At 37.0% G+C, this 22,032-nt stretch overlaps 3 protein-coding genes and 2 long non-coding RNA genes across 5 annotated transcripts; 4 read left to right on the top strand and 1 right to left on the bottom strand.

The window, feature by feature from the left end:
* Positions 1–2,276: 2,276 nt before the first annotated feature.
* On the top strand, positions 2,277–2,708 carry LOC130993892 (cold shock protein 2-like). The gene has a single exon (XM_057918928.1). It carries the CDS (start codon positions 2,277–2,279, stop codon positions 2,706–2,708), a length of 432 nt encoding a protein of 143 aa, XP_057774911.1.
* A 1,037-nt stretch (positions 2,709–3,745) lies between these two features.
* LOC130995612 (uncharacterized) lies at positions 3,746–6,946 on the top strand. Its single transcript, XR_009092227.1, has 3 exons — positions 3,746–3,963; positions 6,037–6,101; positions 6,688–6,946. It is a non-coding gene; the product is annotated as an uncharacterized LOC130995612 (long non-coding RNA).
* A 6,370-nt stretch (positions 6,947–13,316) lies between these two features.
* Positions 13,317–16,517, top strand: LOC130995611 (uncharacterized). The gene is made up of 3 exons (XR_009092226.1): positions 13,317–13,534; positions 15,608–15,672; positions 16,259–16,517. It is a non-coding gene; the product is annotated as an uncharacterized LOC130995611 (long non-coding RNA).
* A 116-nt stretch (positions 16,518–16,633) lies between these two features.
* Positions 16,634–17,390, top strand: LOC130993891 (uncharacterized). Its single transcript, XM_057918927.1, has 2 exons — positions 16,634–16,661; positions 16,750–17,390. Exons 1-2 carry the CDS (start codon positions 16,634–16,636, stop codon positions 17,388–17,390), a joined length of 669 nt encoding a protein of 222 aa, XP_057774910.1.
* A 791-nt stretch (positions 17,391–18,181) lies between these two features.
* On the bottom strand, positions 18,182–21,664 carry LOC130995610 (probable arabinosyltransferase ARAD1). Its single transcript, XM_057920965.1, has 4 exons — positions 20,986–21,664; positions 19,509–19,802; positions 19,331–19,426; positions 18,182–18,883 (listed from the first exon to the last, which is right to left on the bottom strand). The coding sequence occupies exons 1-4, from the start codon at positions 21,457–21,459 to the stop codon at positions 18,467–18,469; spliced, it is 1,281 nt and encodes a 426-aa protein (XP_057776948.1). The 5' UTR covers positions 21,460–21,664; the 3' UTR covers positions 18,182–18,466.
* Between the last annotated feature and the right edge of the window lie 368 nt (positions 21,665–22,032).

Here is a 22,032-nt window from a genome sequence, read left to right as displayed (position 1 = left end):
ACATCTTGTTCATTAGATATACGTTTTGTTCATTAGTATTATATGTCTTATTCATTGTACTCATGTTACACGAAAAATAGGGGGTCTCACTGGAGCGCGCCCATATATATATATATATATATATATATATATATATATATATATATATATATATATATATATTGTTCAGGCAATTCATTAAACAAACCATGGTACCAGGCTACCAGTAGTACCAGAAATTACATCGCTCGCGAGATTAAGTCCCCGGAGCTCCAAATAGAAAAATTCATCTCCTTATCAATTGGTTCAGCTATCGCCCCCTACCTCCGAGGGTGTGGGTTCGACCCCCCCCCCCCATTAGCCACAATTTTGAACACACGCATATATATAGTGGTGAACAAAAATAAAAATTCATTTTAAAATATAAATTGGAAATAATTTTCAGTCTTTAGATCATAAAAGATCTATGGTAGATTCATCAATTTGTTGAATACATTCATGGTCTTGGGTTCCAATCCCATATGAAATAAAAAATTTAAATTTTAAACAAACCATGAATTCTCACAAATTATCTTTGAAATATGTATGAATTCACTATGAAAATGTAAGAATTCAAAAATTAAAATTTTTATTTTTAATGTGATTCCAAAATGAGTTTTCAAAAGTCATATAATAGGACGATCGTGAGTTTCCTATTATACATATTGTGACTATCTCAAATAGGGGAATTTTGTTATAGTGTTATCAAAAGTTAACAATCATGTAAAATAATAGAATAATTGAAAATTTATATATTTTAAAGTAAAATTTTAGTTTATATACAAAATTAAATATGATGGAAATTCATGTAAATTTTACACAATTATCCCTACATTTTTTTAGGGCCCTATATAATGTTTTTTGGAGGTCCCCTATATAAAATGAATTAGTAATGCATTATTTAACATTTGCACTTGAGATGAATCTGCTGCAGCTGGCAAGCCACAAGTTGTTTGCACTTGATTAATAAATTCTTATGTTGCTTCATCTTTGTCAATTAGTTTTGTTGTGATATTATTTTTTTTGCTACATATTAAATACTACTAGTGTATCTCCCGTGCGATGCGCGGTGACGACTATGAACTATACGTATAATATATTTACTTTGTTCATAAAAAACATGACATTTTTTGTGGGCACAATTTTTAATAAAATAGGCGATAATTTTATGTAGTGAGAAAAAATATCCCACCATTATAAGAAAATATTATTGTCTTGATAGTTTAACAAACATCATTTTGCAACGTGACGATTTAATATTTTATTTTTAAATTAATTATAATTAGATAAAATAAAAAATTACAGAGGTTATAATTGTCAATCCACATGCAACTTCAACGCTAACATAACATGTCATTGTAGCATCACAGATCCTATTATATACTGTACAAATCATTATTGTATCGTTATATATATTTTTGTATTATTTATATTGAACTGTATATATCTAGTAGTTTACTCTTTATAGCTAAAACTAAAATTACATTGTAAAATTCACACATTTATAAAAAAGTTAAAGAAAGATAAATAGATTCCACATGTCATAAATAGAAAATGAGAAAATGTTATATATAAATACAATCTGATATTAAAAAGTAAAGAAAAGAATAAAAAGGAAAATAGAAGAAAACATTAAATAACGTCAATCCTAAAGTGAAAGAAAGAATTGGAAAGATAGAATAGAAATATATATATATTTTTAATGTTCATAACATGTACATATTTGTTTTAAAAATATCTTGTATGCGTTTTATATCAAATTAAAGGTATTTTTGTATTTTTTAAGTAAGATACATATTGTGTGATACGATCACGATCAATGGTGGAGCAATTCGAGTAGCTCAACTCCAGAAATCAAGGGAGAAGAGAGATAGATTTGATAAACATCAACCCAAATATTCATTCCATAAGTAATAACTTAGAGATTACAATATTTATAGCATTGATAATGATAACCTAATGGGCTATGGGCTATGCATAAGTGGGCTAAACTAAAGCTAGGGCTTCGTGTATCATTCCCCACTCCTTCACAATCACCTTGTCCGCAAGGTGAATTGATTGGAAAGCTTGATACATTTATGCCCACCACGTGCTCGACAAAAGTTCCAGCAACTAACTCAAGAACTGATCGGCTGGATACGCCTAACGGATCCGGCGGCGGTTCACCATCTAGCCGAACCTCTTGACCGGCAAAAACAGCCATGGACCGGTAAAAACTAGAGACGCCGGCGGTTAAAACTTTCGCAATAGCATCAAATATGGGTCCAAAAACATCGACCACAATCTCGTCCTTAGAACCGACGAGTAACCAAAATCGACTGCCAAGAATTGGCGGAGGACTCACCGAAGTAGTTATCGATGGTGGTGTTGGTGGTATTGTGAGTGAAGGCGGTACATCAGGGGGTGTCTGCAGCGGAGGTTGGAGAGCTAGCGATGGCAGCGGCGGTGGTGTTGACAGCGGCAACGGCTGCTTCAAGTGCGGTGAGAACGACCATGTGGCAAGGGTGTGCCCGACCGAGGGTGGCGGTGGCCGGTACAGCGGCGGTGGTGTTGGCAGTATTGGAAGTGAAGGCGGCACGTTTGGGGGTGGTGGCGAAGAGGTTGGAGACCAACACACATCTGGAGCAGTAGCCGGAGGGAACTTGTTGGTGGCCGGAAAATTTGCCTCGAAGGAGGATTGCAGGCTGTAGATGGAGATTCGAAGCTTTTCAAGGGCGGCGAGAATTTCTGATCTGGACATTTTTTTTTATTATTATTCAAAGAGAAATACTCTCAATGAAAGCACCAATTGATACGATCACGATCAATGGTGGAGCAATTCGAGTAGCTCAACTCCAGAAATCAAGGGAGAAGAGAGATAGATTTGATAAACATCAACCCAAATATTCATTCCATAAGTAATAACTTAGAGATTACAATATTTATAGCATTGATAATGATAACCTAATGGGCTATGGGCTATGCATAAGTGGGCTAAACTAAAGCTAGGGCTTCGTGTATCATTGTGTGCTTTTTTAGAATAAAATATGGAGCGTTCTCTTGGAAATGGCATGGGCATTAGATTTTGGGCTGAGGTGTGGGCGGGCTGTAAACCTCTCAAATTTGTCTTTCCGAGGTTATACAATTTGAGTTCAAATAAGGATAGGTTGGTCGGTGTAATGCCCCGACTTTTTATTAAGGATTATAGACTTTTAATTATTGATTTAAGGATTTCTTATGGTAATTAGGGTTCAGCATCCATTAATAAAATACGGACTTATGTGAATTTGATGATTACATACGTGATAATTTATTTTTATTTTTATTTCAACGGATGATGCACTCAAAATATATTTTGAGTCCATTAAGAGAATGATGGAGCTCAAAGATTTATTTTGAGTTTTCAAATCGAAAAAAAAAAATTATGTATTTATTTATTTTTACTGAGAAATTTAGGAATGATGAGTTATAAAAATTTTCCATCAATATTTTTCTCAAATTATTTTCCTATGATGTATTTATAAATTGAGAGAGTGCACTAATGTTAGTGCTATTTATTCTAATTTTGATCACAAGAGTTTTATGCTCTAGCATTTTATCAATTGATGATTAGTCTTACATATATATATTTTTTTTTTACACATGGGTTATTACTACACCACATTTTTATATTTACTTAATGTAACACCCCATTATCCTCCACTAATATTTTCTTTTCCCTACCACTAATCTTTTTCCCTACCACCACTAATATTTTCTTTTCCCTACCACTAATCTTTTTCCCTACCACTACTCCTACCTCTCCACCACACTACTCCTTTTTCCCCACCACTACATTCTTTCTCCCACTCTCACAACTTTTCTCCCACCATTATCACACTCCATAGAAGCCTTTGAAGCCCCAAGAGAAGTAGCAAAGCAAGGGAGAGTGTGGGAAAACTATAGAGTGAAGGTTGTGCTTCGAGGGTGAGTTTTTCTTTGCTTTTTCTCAACTGAAAATGCTTTATGGCCATGGATTTTTACACATTTGTGTGCTATATTATGTGAGGATATGTTTTATGATTTTGGATGATTATTTTGGTAGAGTTTATTGGGTGAAAAACCGTGCATGAGGTAAGGCAGCGAATCTGCCATAAGCACACTGCTCGGCAGTGTTTTGCAAGGCGATTCCAGCCATCAAAACGGTTCCCAAAAATTCCCAAATTAATTGTGTATCATCTTTCATATGTTTTCTATACTCTGGTAAAATTTCAGAAGGTTTGAAGCTCTTATGATTTATTTATGAATTTGTAAACATCACTGCCCATCTGGAATACATTTTTGGTAAACAATCTTTGGGAGGCCATAAGTAAAGTTTCAATCGGTGAAAACCTTTGAAACTTGAATATGTCACTCTAGACTCCCGTATCTTTCTTTCGACATCGGTCTCACCATTTTTGAGTAAGGAACACAACCGGTATAAATTCTTGAAATCTAGTTCTTATTCCTTGTACCATCCAGTAGATTTTACAAACCTACGACTTTGAGGTGGCAAAGGCCGACTTAAATCTTTGATTCTCAAGCGTATCTTTCTACTGAATATTCACTGACATGTTGGGAACTTACTTGTTCAGTTTTAGAATTTTTGGTGAAGCCTAAAGTGGTTTTTCCGATTTATGTTCTAAATCTGCCAAACTTGAACTCTTTTTGTGCACTGAACTTTAGACAGTCATATCTTCTAAACCATGAATGTTCTTGGAGTAAATCCAACTGTAGAGTGTTATGATCTCTCCCTAGTTTCCAGATTGACCCTTGGGGTTCCCAGTGGAGTTTTGTAAAGGGAGATATGAATTTTTAAAGAAAGCCCACTGACTTGGTTGTAATCTGGAAATCTGAAATTTTCAGATTTTTGCTTGTTAAATACCCATCTTTGAGAGGGCATATCTTGCTCGTTTGAATTTTTTTTCATTCGATTCAAATTGGAGAATGATCCTTGAAATGTCTAGTTTCCAGAATGTCTTTTGGAGCCTCATTTGGAGATCCGAGGCAGATTTGATGTCTGTTGCAAAACAACCTCTTAAGAGCTCAAGTTGTTGAATTATTTTCTATGTATCAAAGTTTATTTTAAAGGATGTTTCATGAAAGATTTAGTATATGTGCGTAACGAGTTTGGGACTATTTATTTTAAATGAGGTCCGTTCTTTTATTTAAATTATGATGGACTTTTAATGAATATTTTTGGGATTAAACTCTTATTTCTTGATTTATATAAATTATTTTTTTAAGGACTTATAAATATGAATTTCGTAGGCCTACTGACCTACTGTGATCGACGGTTTTTCGATGTCTAATAGCTTTGAAAATTTTATAGCAAGTCCCTACATGAGTCTTGAGTACCCTGGTAAAATTTCAAGCCATTCCAACTTCGTTTGATACTTCTTTAAAATGCAAAACCTAAACTGCACATTACTACCGAGAATTTCAGAGAACAGAGGAAAGAGTCATTCATTTCAGTAGCTTCCTGTGTGATCTAGATTTCCAAATTTTTATGGTATTAACCTTATTGTGTTAGCTAGATATCCACCAAAGTTGAGCCCCGTTTGACAACGTTTACTATTTTTCAAAAATCCAAGTTTTCGATTGTTCAAAACTGCCGAACATGGTAGATCGTGGTAAAAACGTCATATCTCTCAAACCACTTGGAGTTTTCGACTCTACTTTTTTTTATATGAAACTAGACTCGAAGATCTTTCTTTCGGTATGAGTCTCGAGTCCAGGAGATGTCGGAGTCAGAACAGATTAAATTTTGAAGTTGAGTCAGTGTAAAAACAGAGCATGTTTTGATGATGTTTGATTGTGATTCTTATGTGCCTTATGTGTTTGTGTTGCCTATGTGTTTGAATAGGATTAGACGAGGTATGATTGATTTTTGACTGTCTTTAATGTAACGAATTATGGATGCTAGAACCCTAAAACATTAAAAGATACCCTAGGCACGTAGAATTAGACTTTGTCTTATGACAATTTCTTCACGAACTTATCGACTCTTCATCAATGAAGGTCCGGGCGACAGAAAGTGAAGCCGAAGAAGAAACGACTCCACGCCAGCTTTAAGAACAATTGAGGTGGGCATTATTTTATTATTACGTATATAGAGATCCCCTGCGTGACGTAGGCCTCATATGCGAATATATATGCATGATATGTTTTGACTATTTATTCAGTTCTTATGAAATGCTTATATGTTTAATGCCCTTTATGAAAATGAAAATGTTATGAAAATGAAATATTTATGAAATGATTGACTGCCAAAATGTTTATGTTTTTATATGTATCCTATCTGTGTTGGTTCGCCAACTTTAAAGGAAATCCAATTGGGATCCTATGCTAGACAAAGGTCGCTAGCTAGGGTTAACGTGTACACTCATGGAGATCGCGAGTCGCTTGCGACCGGTCTTGGCGTCCGTGGTAAGGAGGCCTCCTTCCCGGCGCGTGACAGAAAGGACAGATATGGATCATATAGACTGAAAATGGGATGCGCATCCACCTTTATGAAAATGAATGAAATGTTTTAGTAAGCGCAGGTCATTCAAGAAAACCCCTGTGTGTTACTGTTGGCAGTTCAATTTATATATGTATGCATGTTGTATTTTCGGCTTATGTCACTGAGTATTTTTATACTCAGCCCTGCATGTATTTCTAAATGTGCAGGTTGAGCAGGCGATGGAATGGATCGGTGTTGAGCGGATTTCCCTTTTGATGTTTATGTAATGAAACCTTGAGTATGCATCTCCATATGCATAACTCACACGTTTTTTTCGCTGCAAACACTCTGACTTATTTATCATTTCTACTTGAACTTATTACTACTTCATTTTAATTAACTTTCAGTTGGGGTCTAGTCGTTATGGCAGACTCATTTGTGAATTACCCAAGTGGTTATATATATATACCACTAGTTTGTTATTAATGTTGGTTACTTAGTAAATCCCCTTTAATTTCCGTTTCTTATTGTTCACCCCAAGTCATAACCCCGGTTAACCCGTCATTGGGATAGTGGGCTGTGACAGAGTGGTATCAGAGCAGTTCGTTTGCTCTGGCACTAGAAACCTTATTCTAAAAAGCCAAGTCTAGTTTGATTCACTAGACATACGTGGGTTAATACGACACCGCTCAACACTCCATTGCATCGTGCTCAATCAAGGAAAAAGGTAACTGCAGTTACAATGTTTTAAAGATGTTATTGTTCTAAACTGTTTCATGAAGATGTTTATGTAAAGAGCATGCTATGATGAATTGTTGAATGTTTTGCCTTTCATGGCATATCATTGCAGTTATGATGATATAATAAGAAGAATGATAGAGAATTGACACTTGCTTTCCCCAGAAAACATAGATTGCTATAAGTTGCATGATCACGATTCTAAAAGAACATAGACTGCTGGATTAGTAGGATATCTCTGCAATCTAGATTCTTGAAGTGATGATTTAGAAGAATGATAGAGAACTTAGAGCATTTCAGCTTCCACAAGAAAACAATGGTTCTTTTGAATTACAAAGAGGAATGAAAAGACATGTACGCGTTGAAGGAAAAGCACGGAATGATGATACAAGATGAATTCAAGGCAAACATTGCATCAAGGGTTTAAGCATAAGTCTCTACGTTCGAATGTTTACACACGATGGAACATCGAATCGACTTATGTTACACGATAGATTATAAAAAGGGCGTGATTTGATTGTCTGCGGGTTATATATATATTTGTGACATACATGGGAAATGGGATCCGAGTCCACTAGAATAGAAGACCTTAAAATAAGTTTAGTTGTCTTAATGAAACTTATGTTTTGTTATGCATAGTATGTTCATAACCTTGTACATTTAAGAGTTTTACGTCTACTTACGTATAAGAAGACTCACACTTTCCCTTATCTATTAAAGATGGTTACGTCCAGGCATATTCCGATAGTTAGGGAAGCTCCGCGTTTGACCCAGCAGAGACTACCCGGGCATATCGGGATTTTAGTATAGCTTTTGACGACGACATAAGAATTGTTATAGCTCAGTATACACGCCTTTGGACTGTTGCCCATGTCTTTGGGACTACAAGTTATATAAGAAAATATGGTTCGACTGTCTGTATGTAGACCTTGGGGAATAAGAGTCTAGTTCAATAGGACTAGAACCTTAAGTTTGAGCTTTAAGCTGCCACTACGAACTCAAGTTTCGTTATGTATAGTATGTCCACGACTTCTCAAGTTCGGGACAATGTTTCCCGTGTGACTGGGAAGTGATGATGTTGGACCTGGCCAGTCCACATGATCCAAATCTCAGTAGACGTCTTTTGGGTTGAAAACCTATATGTTTCAACTTTCGGTTGAAAAGCCAGACGGGTTCTTACTCGAGGTCATTTTGTTCGACCTTGTAGTTAATCATTTCATACCCTCTGGTCATTCTTTTGAATCTCTTGAACAATTTCTACAACACCTTGCTTTGATGTTGTGTTGATTTTGAGCCTTGCAACTCGTGAGTTGTCATAGTAGATTCCCTTTATCGATAAGACTAAGAAGTATTAGTCTACTGACCTAGTATACCACCCAAACTATAGCTTTGTATAATTGTCTCTCATTGTGTTTAAATTAGTTGAGATTAGTCTTTGTCCTATGAATATTATCGACCACTCATTATGATAGAAATTCAGAATCCAAATTGAGACCGTAATATAAAGTTTGCGTACATGAACGACTTTCTGTGTTGCATTCCAATTGACTGAATTTGCAGATTTTGGTTGAAGGCCAAAAGAAAAGCGATGACTCAAGAAGAGCTGTCAGACTTGTCTTAGAAGATTCTCAGACGGGGGTATATGACAATTATATTTCTAATAGCCGTTATAAGAGGAAAGGAAAAGAAGTGTTTAATCCAAAGCAAAACAAGATGGGATATGACCAAGTATGACCATATTTTCTGCAGCATGTCCGTTAGGCCCCACAGTAGGTGGACATAGAAGAAAAGATGATAGACAAGTTTCACTCCGGCCTAAGGTACTCAACAATTATACTGAGTTTATGAACTCTGAATTGTTCAGCCAAGCTCTGGACGCCGAGGTAGTAGGCTCGAGATTTGCCCGACCCAAACTCAACTCAGGAAGCAAATGATCAAGGACGAAGGCAAGACTACTATGATAGTCGAAATGGCAAGAGGCCTTGGTAGGAAACATAGTGCCCAAAGGCAAGGACAAGGACATCAAACAAACATAGGACCTGCTAAGGATAAGTAGGGCCAGCCTGGGGTACCTCCATGGCCGAAGTTTTCCAAGTCATATTATGATATATGTTTGGATGATAGTAATACATGTTTTAAATATGGTCAGAAGGGCCATTTTGCTAAAGATTTCCAAGCGAGGCCACAAGGAGGGATGTGAAGATCGAATCAACCGGGTCAAGCACAACCATTTAGGGTCATTCTAGGCCAACAACTACTCTATCCACCACAACCCCCTTAAGTTAGAACCTATGCCCCGCACAAGAATAAATAATGAAGCAAACAAGGAAACCTAATAAGTATGGGCACGCTACTCAACACACCTGTTATACTTCTGTTCGATACGGGTGCCTCGCATTCTTTCTCTGCAAGTGCATGTGCAAATACCCTAAAACTCATACCTAAAAAGGGCTAATCTGGACATGAGAAATTCTTTACCCATAGGAGGGGCGACGATAGAAACACATGCTTACTCAAACCAAGAGGTAAACATAGGATCATTTAAGGTCATAGTAAACAACTTGCAGTTTATACAATATAGGACATTGATGTAATCCTAGGGATTGACTGGTTAGCTAAGAACTACGCCACAGTTTTATGCAAGGAGCGGAAGATTGCTTTTAACTTTTCGGGGATGGATGCTTTGAGATAAACCTGGGGAACAGGATACCAATTATTTCAGCCTTACAAGCGAGGAAGATGATGAACAAGATAGACTGCCAAGCTTTCCTGGTATACCTGATCGGAGGAGTTGAGACCAAAGGGATAATTGAAGACGTAGAGATTGTACGGGAATTCTGAGATATTTTTCAGAAAATTTACCAGGGCTGCCACTTGATAGACAAGTAGAATTTACCATCGATTTAGAACCAGGATCAGCACCGGTATCCAAGGCACCTTACAGGATGGCTCCAAGGGAATTGGAGGAGCTAAAGATCCAATTACAGGAATTATTGGACCTAGGTTTTATCAAACCTAGTGTATCCCATGGAAAGCGCCTGTGTTATTTGTCAAGAAGAAGGAAGGCACCTTGAGGATTATTTATTCGACCAACTCTAAGGCGTGAGTGTAATCTTTAAGATCGATTTGAAGTTTGGGTATCATCAGTTAAAAGTTAGACATGAAGATATACCCAAAACGGCTTTCCGAATAAGATATGATCACTACGAATTCGTAGTTGTGCCGTTCGGATTAATAAACGCGCCAATGGTGTTCATGGACCTCATGAACAGAGCATTCTATCCTTACTTGGATAAGTCCATCTTGGTATTCAAAGACGATATCCTTATCTACTCCAAGATTAAGAAGAATATAAGAAACATTGAGAATCGCGTTGCAAACACTAAGGGGTGAATGTCTTTATATCAAATTCACTAAATGTGAGATTTGGCTTAAGGTCAGAAGGTATCAAGGTTGAAGCAGTACAAGGATGGAGGTCACCAACAACTCCAAATGAGATAAGAAGTTTCTTAGGATTAGCTGGCTACTATCGAAGATTCATTGAAGGATTTTCAAAAATAGCAAGACCAATGACGCAGTTACTTGGGAAAGGAATCAAGTATACTTGGACTGATGAGTGCGAGAGAAGTTTTCAGCAGCTCAAGGACATGTTAACTACTGCACCAGTGCTAGCAGTTCCAGAACCAGACAGGGAATATGTGATCTACACGGATGCGTCGAAAAATGGACTAGGTTGTGTGTTAATGCAAGAGGGAAAGGTGATAGCATATGCATCGCGACAACTTAGACCACATGAACTGAATTATCCAACCCATGATTTAGAATTAGCTGCAGTGGTGCATGCACTGAAAATATGGAGACATCACCTATACGGAGTTAGGTGTGAGATATTCACCGATCATAAAAGCTTGAAATATTTTTTTTCAAGCAAAGGGATCTGAACATGAGACAAAGAATATGGCTCGAACTAGTAAAGGATTATGATTGTGGTATTAACTACCACCCAGGCAAGGCCAATGTAGTAGCCGATGCATTGAGTCCTAAAGTCTCGTCTAAGTTAGGATACTTTCTCACGAGGGAAGATGAACTCATTAAAAACTTTGACAAGATGAGGATAGAAGTGATTAAACCACCTAATACAATAGCGAGTGTTATTGCGACAATACCCAGTTTGAGAAAAATGGTGGTAGAAGCAAAAAGGAAGGACGAAAAGATGGAGAAGCTACGAGGAAGAATAAGGATAAGAAGTTTCAAGAATTACAACGACGAATCAGATAATACTATCTTCTTTGAAGGGAAGATATGCATGTCCATGACAATGAACTTAAGAATAAGATAAAGCCATGACACCCATATACTGTCACCAGGAAGTACTAAGATGTATTAAGATCTAGAAAAATTCTAGTTAGGAGGAATGAAACGAGATGTAACCTCATTTGTTGAAATATGTCTTGCGTGCTAGCAAGTGAAGGTTTTACAACATATCACATTGTTACTTTGAGTCTTCGAGCTCATAAAGTCAAGCTTAATGTCGTGTTTGGGACAAACTGAGCCCTTAACGAACCAATGAATTTCGTTGTCGAGATGGATTTTTTTTTGAATCCATCATACTTAAGCAAAGGTTGTCACGAAAGGGGGCAGTCAATGCCCACATGACTCGAGATTCCTTCGATGAATGAATAAAAGTTTATAACGGCGTTTTAGGCTGACTGCCTACATGCTCGAAATGGTTGATCTCCTTACAAACTGTTTAAGTTGCCTTAAGAATGCTCTAGAGATATTAGTCATTATAGTTCCGCTTAAACGACATAGAAATTATTAATAAGGTATGTTGAGGACGACCGAGCTAAACCGGGGTGAAAGCTGAGAACATGTTTTTGCCACTCATTGTGAGACATATAATACCAGTTATCAATCGACTATCGATAGATTGGCAAATGAGGCGTTATACCTGAGGAAATATAGATCACCACTTTGTTGGGATGAAATGGCGAGATGATTGAGATCGTCCGTCAAATCAGAAAAAGGAATCAAGGAGGCCCAGGATAGACAGAAGTCATATGCTGACAAGCGCCGAAAGGACCTATAGTTTGAGGATGTAAAGAAAATTTTTCTGAAGGTTTCTCCATCAAGAGGAATCATTAGATTCGGTGTAAAGGGTAAACCTAAACCCCGTTTTATAGGCTCATACGAGATTGTAGAAAGGATAGACCCAATAACTTACTGGTTGGCGTTAGCGCTAAGCTTTGAGAATGTGCGTAATGTATCCCATGTGTCGCAAATAGAGAAGTATGTTTACGATTCAAAGCATATGATCCATAAGAACAACATTATTATTAGTCAATATTTGAGTTACGAAGGAAGATCCAAATCTATCTTAGATCGGGAAGTTCAGGTACTAAGGACTAAGTCAATACCGATAGTAAGGGACCTATGAATATATCATGGTCAATAATAGACTACCGTCTAACAGGAAAGTGAAGTACTCAGAGTTATTTTCTGAGGTACAAATTTCGGGACGAAATTTATGTTAAGGGGGATAGTATGTAATGCCCCGACTTTTTATTAAGGATTATAGACTTTTAATTATTGATTTAAGGATTTCTTATGGTAATTAGGGTTCAGCATCCATTAATAAAATACGGACTTATGTGAATTTGATGATTACATACGTGATAATTTATTTTTATTTTTATTTCAACGGATGATGCACTCAAAATATATTTTGAGTCCATTAAGAGAATGATGGAGCTCAAAGATTTATTTTGAGTTTTCAAATCGAAAAAAAAAAATTATGTATTTATTTATTTTTACTGAGAAATTTAGGAATGATGAGTTATAAAAATTTTCCATCAATATTTTTCTCAAATTATTTTCCTATGATGTATTTATAAATTGAGAGAGTGCACTAATGTTAGTGCTATTTATTCTAATTTTGATCACAAGAGTTTTATGCTCTAGCATTTTATCAATTGATGATTAGTCTTACATATATATATTTTTTTTTTACACATGGGTTATTACTACACCACATTTTTATATTTACTTAATGTAACACCCCATTATCCTCCACTAATATTTTCTTTTCCCTACCACTAATCTTTTTCCCTACCACCACTAATATTTTCTTTTCCCTACCACTAATCTTTTTCCCTACCACTACTCCTACCTCTCCACCACACTACTCCTTTTTCCCCACCACTACATTCTTTCTCCCACTCTCACAACTTTTCTCCCACCATTATCACACTCCATAGAAGCCTTTGAAGCCCCAAGAGAAGTAGCAAAGCAAGGGAGAGTGTGGGAAAACTATAGAGTGAAGGTTGTGCTTCGAGGGTGAGTTTTTCTTTGCTTTTTCTCAACTGAAAATGCTTTATGGCCATGGATTTTTACACATTTGTGTGCTATATTATGTGAGGATATGTTTTATGATTTTGGATGATTATTTTGGTAGAGTTTATTGGGTGAAAAACCGTGCATGAGGTAAGGCAGCGAATCTGCCATAAGCACACTGCTCGGCAGTGTTTTGCAAGGCGATTCCAGCCATCAAAACGGTTCCCAAAAATTCCCAAATTAATTGTGTATCATCTTTCATATGTTTTCTATACTCTGGTAAAATTTCAGAAGGTTTGAAGCTCTTATGATTTATTTATGAATTTGTAAACATCACTGCCCATCTGGAATACATTTTTGGTAAACAATCTTTGGGAGGCCATAAGTAAAGTTTCAATCGGTGAAAACCTTTGAAACTTGAATATGTCACTCTAGACTCCCGTATCTTTCTTTCGACATCGGTCTCACCATTTTTGAGTAAGGAACACAACCGGTATAAATTCTTGAAATCTAGTTCTTATTCCTTGTACCATCCAGTAGATTTTACAAACCTACGACTTTGAGGTGGCAAAGGCCGACTTAAATCTTTGATTCTCAAGCGTATCTTTCTACTGAATATTCACTGACATGTTGGGAACTTACTTGTTCAGTTTTAGAATTTTTGGTGAAGCCTAAAGTGGTTTTTCCGATTTATGTTCTAAATCTGCCAAACTTGAACTCTTTTTGTGCACTGAACTTTAGACAGTCATATCTTCTAAACCATGAATGTTCTTGGAGTAAATCCAACTGTAGAGTGTTATGATCTCTCCCTAGTTTCCAGATTGACCCTTGGGGTTCCCAGTGGAGTTTTGTAAAGGGAGATATGAATTTTTAAAGAAAGCCCACTGACTTGGTTGTAATCTGGAAATCTGAAATTTTCAGATTTTTGCTTGTTAAATACCCATCTTTGAGAGGGCATATCTTGCTCGTTTGAATTTTTTTTCATTCGATTCAAATTGGAGAATGATCCTTGAAATGTCTAGTTTCCAGAATGTCTTTTGGAGCCTCATTTGGAGATCCGAGGCAGATTTGATGTCTGTTGCAAAACAACCTCTTAAGAGCTCAAGTTGTTGAATTATTTTCTATGTATCAAAGTTTATTTTAAAGGATGTTTCATGAAAGATTTAGTATATGTGCGTAACGAGTTTGGGACTATTTATTTTAAATGAGGTCCGTTCTTTTATTTAAATTATGATGGACTTTTAATGAATATTTTTGGGATTAAACTCTTATTTCTTGATTTATATAAATTATTTTTTTAAGGACTTATAAATATGAATTTCGTAGGCCTACTGACCTACTGTGATCGACGGTTTTTCGATGTCTAATAGCTTTGAAAATTTTATAGCAAGTCCCTACATGAGTCTTGAGTACCCTGGTAAAATTTCAAGCCATTCCAACTTCGTTTGATACTTCTTTAAAATGCAAAACCTAAACTGCACATTACTACCGAGAATTTCAGAGAACAGAGGAAAGAGTCATTCATTTCAGTAGCTTCCTGTGTGATCTAGATTTCCAAATTTTTATGGTATTAACCTTATTGTGTTAGCTAGATATCCACCAAAGTTGAGCCCCGTTTGACAACGTTTACTATTTTTCAAAAATCCAAGTTTTCGATTGTTCAAAACTGCCGAACATGGTAGATCGTGGTAAAAACGTCATATCTCTCAAACCACTTGGAGTTTTCGACTCTACTTTTTTTTATATGAAACTAGACTCGAAGATCTTTCTTTCGGTATGAGTCTCGAGTCCAGGAGATGTCGGAGTCAGAACAGATTAAATTTTGAAGTTGAGTCAGTGTAAAAACAGAGCATGTTTTGATGATGTTTGATTGTGATTCTTATGTGCCTTATGTGTTTGTGTTGCCTATGTGTTTGAATAGGATTAGACGAGGTATGATTGATTTTTGACTGTCTTTAATGTAACGAATTATGGATGCTAGAACCCTAAAACATTAAAAGATACCCTAGGCACGTAGAATTAGACTTTGTCTTATGACAATTTCTTCACGAACTTATCGACTCTTCATCAATGAAGGTCCGGGCGACAGAAAGTGAAGCCGAAGAAGAAACGACTCCACGCCAGCTTTAAGAACAATTGAGGTGGGCATTATTTTATTATTACGTATATAGAGATCCCCTGCGTGACGTAGGCCTCATATGCGAATATATATGCATGATATGTTTTGACTATTTATTCAGTTCTTATGAAATGCTTATATGTTTAATGCCCTTTATGAAAATGAAAATGTTATGAAAATGAAATATTTATGAAATGATTGACTGCCAAAATGTTTATGTTTTTATATGTATCCTATCTGTGTTGGTTCGCCAACTTTAAAGGAAATCCAATTGGGATCCTATGCTAGACAAAGGTCGCTAGCTAGGGTTAACGTGTACACTCATGGAGATCGCGAGTCGCTTGCGACCGGTCTTGGCGTCCGTGGTAAGGAGGCCTCCTTCCCGGCGCGTGACAGAAAAGACAGATATGGATCATATAGACTGAAAATGGGATGCGCATCCACCTTTATGAAAATGAATGAAATGTTTTAGTAAGCGCAGGTCATTCAAGAAAACCCCTGTGTGTTACTGTTGGCAGTTCAATTTATATATGTATGCATGTTGTATTTTCGGCTTATGTCACTGAGTATTTTTATACTCAGCCCTGCATGTATTTCTAAATGTGCAGGTTGAGCAGGCGATGGAATGGATCGGTGTTGAGCGGATTTCCCTTTTGATGTTTATGTAATGAAACCTTGAGTATGCATCTCCATATGCATAACTCACACGTTTTTTTCGCTGCAAACACTCTGACTTATTTATCATTTCTACTTGAACTTATTACTACTTCATTTTAATTAACTTTCAGTTGGGGTCTAGTCGTTATGGCAGACTCATTTGTGAATTACCCAAGTGGTTATATATATATACCACTAGTTTGTTATTAATGTTGGTTACTTAGTAAATCCCCTTTAATTTCCGTTTCTTATTGTTCACCCCAAGTCATAACCCCGGTTAACCCGTCATTGGGATAGTGGGCTGTGACAGTCGGGGAGTCAGGAAAATGGGTGGGGGAAGTGTGGGAATGGGAGGTTGGCTGGAGAAGAACTTTGCGCGAGAGAGAGAAAGTGATGGTGGAGAATCTCTTCTCGGTTATTGCTGATCTTGTTCCTTGTTCAGGTAAGAAAGATGGATGGAGATGGAAGCCGACAAAAGATGGAGTTTTTTCAATCAAATCGGCGTACGAAACTATTGAAACGACGAAAGGGGAGCCTGATGCGGGTAACAGTGAAGCGTTGGCTAAAGTTTGGGAAGCGCCGACTCCACATAATGCAAGGGTGACTGCATGGAGAAGCTTGAGAAACAGGTTGGCGACGTGCGACAATCTGGTGAAAAGGAATGTTCCGATTGAAATTGAAGAAAGATGGTGCAATGCTTGTGTGGGTTATGAGGAGACAGTTGAGCATTTTCTTCTACATTGCCCGAAAGTTGAGCTCGTGTGGGATCAAATTCAGCAGTGGTTAAATATCAAAACGGTTAGACCTCGTGGCTTGCTCGATCACTTCATGTCCTTTATTTACGGTGGCAGAGGGAAGAAGAACAGGAAATTCCTTCAAGCGCTTTGGGTGGGGACTATTTGGAGTGTGTGGAAAGGGAGGAATGACAGCAGGTTTGATGGAAAGGTTTGGGATGCTCATAAACTTGTGTTAGAAATTAAGGGTAGAATGTGGAGTTGGAATAAGACTTTCCAAATTGTGGAGTCGAGTGTTCCCTTCTCAATGTGGTGCTCTCGTGAGTACACGCTACCTTTCTTGTACTAATTTTGGTACCGCTGGTACCGGGGTTTTCTAATTTATCTATTTTATTGATCAAAAGAAAAAAATAGGAAAACATATGTTTTAGATTTAAAAAAAGAAATTGAATGAAAAAAGTTGTTACTCCTAAAATAAAAGCTGTCAATATGTGTACATATTTAAAGAAGCACTAATTAAAAAGAAATTGAATGAAAAAAAAAACGGTTATTTCTTCACAAAATTCAATGTTGTTTTTTCTTTTCTTTAAAAAAAATGCAGTCAACATTTTTCTATAGTGGGTATTGGGTTGGGTTCAACGTAACGTGTATGTGAAATTTTGTAAGATTTACATCCAAATTAAATCCAAGGACCAAGGCTATGCCTCTGGGTTCCTCGTTTCTAAGCACAAATTTTTTTGGTGTTGTATTTGAGTATTCTTGTTGGTTTGGTTGTGCGATTCAAGTGTAAAGAGAACATGACAAAGGGATCTTAACGAGTATTTGAAACATTTATTATAGCATCACACATTATAGATAAGATAATGGCATCTAGTTTGAGTTATTTCAAAATATTTATTTTCTAGCGATGGGTTTGTAGCATTTTAGATAGACGGCATATACTCTTTTTCAATTAAATTATACAAGTTGGTTCACATATTCAATTTAATTTGGTAACCATGGAACTTGGGTGATGAATAGTTGAAGGGACACAATTTAACAGCACCCAAATCGCTAATACAAATTACTACTAGTGAGAGATCAATAGAAACTAGAAATTGAGCAGAGTTTCGAAATTTTTGTGTGTTTGATGCTCTCACATGAATCTTTAAAGTATGCAATTAAATCACTTGAGCTTCTTCTTCCACATCACTTAAAATTGTCCAAATTCAAGGTCAACTTTCTTGATATGAACATGACATGACGCCAACACAGCCTGTGGAAGTAACTATACAACACATTTGCAAGAAGGGTACCTAACTACCTAAGTATACAGCAGCGAAAATTACTGAGCATTTCCACTGATGGCCGTGACAATCTGTTGCACCTTATTTCATTCCAGAAATGCATATGAATGTACAAGATACAAGAACATGCTTCTCGGTGTTATCTCCACCAATCGGGTATTTTCAGCCTCCTACTCCGATGCACTGCAAGCTTAACTGCCGGAACTTTCAGCTTCACCTGTCTCCAAATCATATTGACTGCGTCTTCGTTCTTGGGAGGATACTGAAATTCAAAGTGGTGTGAAACGAGTTTAAGTCGCAACCACATGTTAGTCCATTTCTCTTTTGAAACCCTCCGGAGCTCATTCACCATGTACCCAGGTCTAAGCGCTTCATCCACCGAGAAGAAAATGGAGAACTCCTTGTAGTCTATTTCACTTTCGAAAGGTAGCTCAATTCTGTCACTCACAATAACGGGAACACAGTGGCTGACAATAGCATCAAATAGACGACATGAAGATGGAGTGTCACCCGCAGGATGGAGGCAAAACTTTGAGGAACGCATATGTTCAGCTGACTGGTATATGCAAATGAAAGATCAAGTGTTAGATGAAAAGTCTTTGTATGCAAGCTAGAAAACCCCATAGAGAAAGGATCCTTCAAGAGAACAGCATCAACATTCCAGAGTTTGATCTCTTTGTGTCACAAGATCTCAAGCAATTTAGTTGCCAGAAATTTTCTTAATGAAAATAAGAGGTAGCTGCGAACATTGAAAGTAAAATACCAGAATAGGAATTGAAGAAAAGCAAAAACCGATTTCATATGTAAAATTCTGGAAGTAAAACTAAAAGCCTGTAGATTAAAATGGTTCATTTCATCCCTGACTGAAGAGAAGTGCAGAGACCAATTGCACAATTATCATGTCATTACGGAATAACAATTTCACCTCTGTATCTTTTATAAGTAATAGGATTCGTGTTACTAACAATTTTCTTTGTGAAAAAGTAACAGCTACAGGACTTACAGCTTTGAAGCCTTCTTCTGATGCATGAGCCTCCTCATATATGACATCCTTTGTTCCATTCAGTGCCTTGTGAAGCTGAGCACGGATTATTCCTTCCTGCCACATTAAGATGTCTGAAACATGTGTTTATTTAATCAAATCACAGAAAATATGATAAAAGCCTGTTTGAATTGCATACATCTTTTCTATGGGTCCTCCCGCGGAAGAAAATAAGTGTTTTACGAGACTTGTATGGATCCTGATGGTCTTCACCACTATATGATTCTACCATGTGTGGATAGGGAGCAACAATATCTTTTGTCAGAGTGGAAATGTTCATTATGCGGCCAAAATCAGCAACTATGAATATCGAAGCATTGATCTGATCACGATAATGTCTGAAAGCATTCGGATGATGCATGGGAATCACATGGTCTCGTCCATCAGATCTCTTCCAGTAATCTGATGCTCTCAATATATTTACCATCTCCAGCTATAATACAAGTAACGTCATCAGCATTAATAAATGAGAAGAATTGGGTTTGTAGCCAACTAGCCATAAAGAAAAAGAATATGCATGTGTCTCTTGGTTATCAAATATAACATAGTTGGGGAGAAGTCGATGCAACAAATCACGAACTATAGAGTGCATTTTCCACATAGCTTGACAGACCTCCTTACTCACAGTCACAGACTCTCAGTCTCAGCACATTTCCCGTTTAATTAATTCATTTCAGAAGCAAACTGTACCGTACAGAGATGCTACAGAAGTTAAGCTAAAGTTTAGTCAGGTGCATAATATGCAATTCTAGGAGGACACCACGAGCAAGAGCGTAAAATACCCAGCACAACCAGGCCATAATATGGTCTACTGCTGGGCGACTAACTATAGATGCGGTTCACAATTAAGAAGTAAGTATTCTTGTTGCTCTGCCATTCAATTTGTTAGGCGAAAATTTCATTTGTTTTTCCAACTATCCAGGAACAGCTATTTCCATACAATTAACATTAATTCAGAACATGAGGCGCTAAGTATCAGGCCCTATCAATGCTAAAGACTAAAACAATGCAGATATATTACAAATACAATTCAGATGCAGGTCAATTTTAGGTTTAAGAGAGCCTGATTGCAAAGGACTGCCAAGTAACAACACAAGACGATCAAACAGATAAACTTGTCTAAGAGAGCCCAATAAAATCATATAGTTTTAGTTGAAACTCTGGAAGACCAGATTAAACCATCAAAATCATCTCTGGACCAGATACTGGAATTGAAATATCAAGAAACAAAGTAATTTTATTCAAGAAAGTCAAAAACTTTCATCAGTAAACAAAAAATGCATTTAAGATCTACCTCACAAATGACAGACACAAGTATAGCTTACCATCGAAGATAACCTCCTCTACATAGACATAATTGAATAAGCAGACCAAACATTTCACATTAATTAAATGCAGATTAAACGATCACGGTACATTTGTTGACACTGTTTAATGGTGGCGATCTCAATTGAAGCTTCCAAACTAACACAGAAAGGGGGTAAAAATCAAATATTTTAACTCTATAAACCATTGTTTATAAGCTTAAAACAAATTGAAGCACAAACAAACAAAACATTTGTCACTATACATGAAGCTGTGAGTGAATAATTAAATCAATAAAACAGAAAACGCACCTGCATTTTCTCATCCTCGGTATTGGTCTGTGCCATATTCCGCACATGAAGATTGAAGCTAAGAGACGAGAAAAACGGCACGAAGAAGACATCAGCCAAATCGGGGTCCGTAACACGAACGGCCTCCCGGGTGGATCCGGAATCGTCATTGGCGTCGTAGAGAAGCGATGCCATCATCCAGTACTCGACGCTGTGCTGCTTGCGGAGGCCGTCGTTCCAGCCCCAGGGGGGGATATTCCGGGCGGTGACGGGAGTGGCGTTGGGGAAGTTGGGGTCCATCAACCCGACATTGAAACGCGGCGGCAGATCGTACATGTAGACTCGGAGGGGGAGGCAGAGCGCGGCATTGGTGAGCTGGGGGATGAAGTTGAGGAATTGGGATTTGTAATCGAGGGTCCCGGCGAGCAGCAGTGAGCCCAAGAGTAGAGAGACGCATAGTAAGCAGAGGAGAGTTCTGCTTATGGATTTTTGCATTTAACTTGTGAGAGGGAGAATTGGGCAATTGGAAGCAGAAGAGTGGATCGGGATTCGGGAGGAAAGGAATGAGAGTGATTTTCGCAATTATGTAGGAAAGAGGAAATGAATGAGAAAGATTTTGGTGAATTTTGACTGATTTAAACAATTGGTTGTGTTATTTTGATGAGAAATTGGCTGGAAATGGAATACCTGTTTCAAAGAACTAGTGTGTAACCCGTCGAAATTCGACGGGTAATCACTTTAATTGTGTTTATAGTTATTGTAAATAAAGTCATATCATATCATATCGGAGTCACATATTTAAATTTGATATATAAAAAAATAATTTTACTATTTGTTTTTTTCATAAAAATGTATAGTGATACGTGTTCACTATCCACACATAATTTACCTGTTTTAATAGAAACTTGAACAATTACATAATAAATATTAATATACAAAAATAAAAATAATTATTTAGACATGTTGATAAATGTCTATACCCGTCAAGAATGTATACAACTCATATCCAAATACTCCCCCCGTCCCACCTATCTTGAGACACTTTCTTTTTTTGGACGTCACACCTAT

This window comes from Salvia miltiorrhiza, chromosome 7, assembly GCF_028751815.1.
Source record: "Salvia miltiorrhiza cultivar Shanhuang (shh) chromosome 7, IMPLAD_Smil_shh, whole genome shotgun sequence".
NCBI lineage: Eukaryota > Viridiplantae > Streptophyta > Magnoliopsida > Lamiales > Lamiaceae > Salvia > Salvia miltiorrhiza.
The sequence above is the reverse complement of the archived record's forward strand: the minus strand, read 5'-3'. Positions and strand labels throughout refer to the sequence as shown.

Bases quoted from the DNA above. Each gene is read 5' to 3' on its own strand.
- LOC130993892 (XM_057918928.1), top strand. From the start codon at position 2,277: ATGGGTCCAAAAACATCGACCACAATCTCGTCCTTAGAACCGACGAGT.
- LOC130993891 (XM_057918927.1), top strand. From the start codon at position 16,634: ATGGGTGGGGGAAGTGTGGGAATGGGAG. The intron at 16,662-16,749 runs GTTGGCTGGAGA...TTCCTTGTTCAG, and splicing joins GGGAAGTGTGGGAATGGGAG to GTAAGAAAGATGGATGGAGA.
- LOC130995610 (XM_057920965.1), bottom strand. From the start codon at position 21,459: ATGCAAAAATCCATAAGCAGAACTCTCCTCTGCTTACTATGCGTCTCT. The intron at 19,427-19,508 runs GTATGCAATTCA...TTAATGTGGCAG, and splicing joins GGAGGACCCATAGAAAAGAT to GAAGGAATAATCCGTGCTCA. The intron at 18,884-19,330 runs GTAAGTCCTGTA...TGCATATACCAG, and splicing joins CAGAAGAAGGCTTCAAAGCT to TCAGCTGAACATATGCGTTC.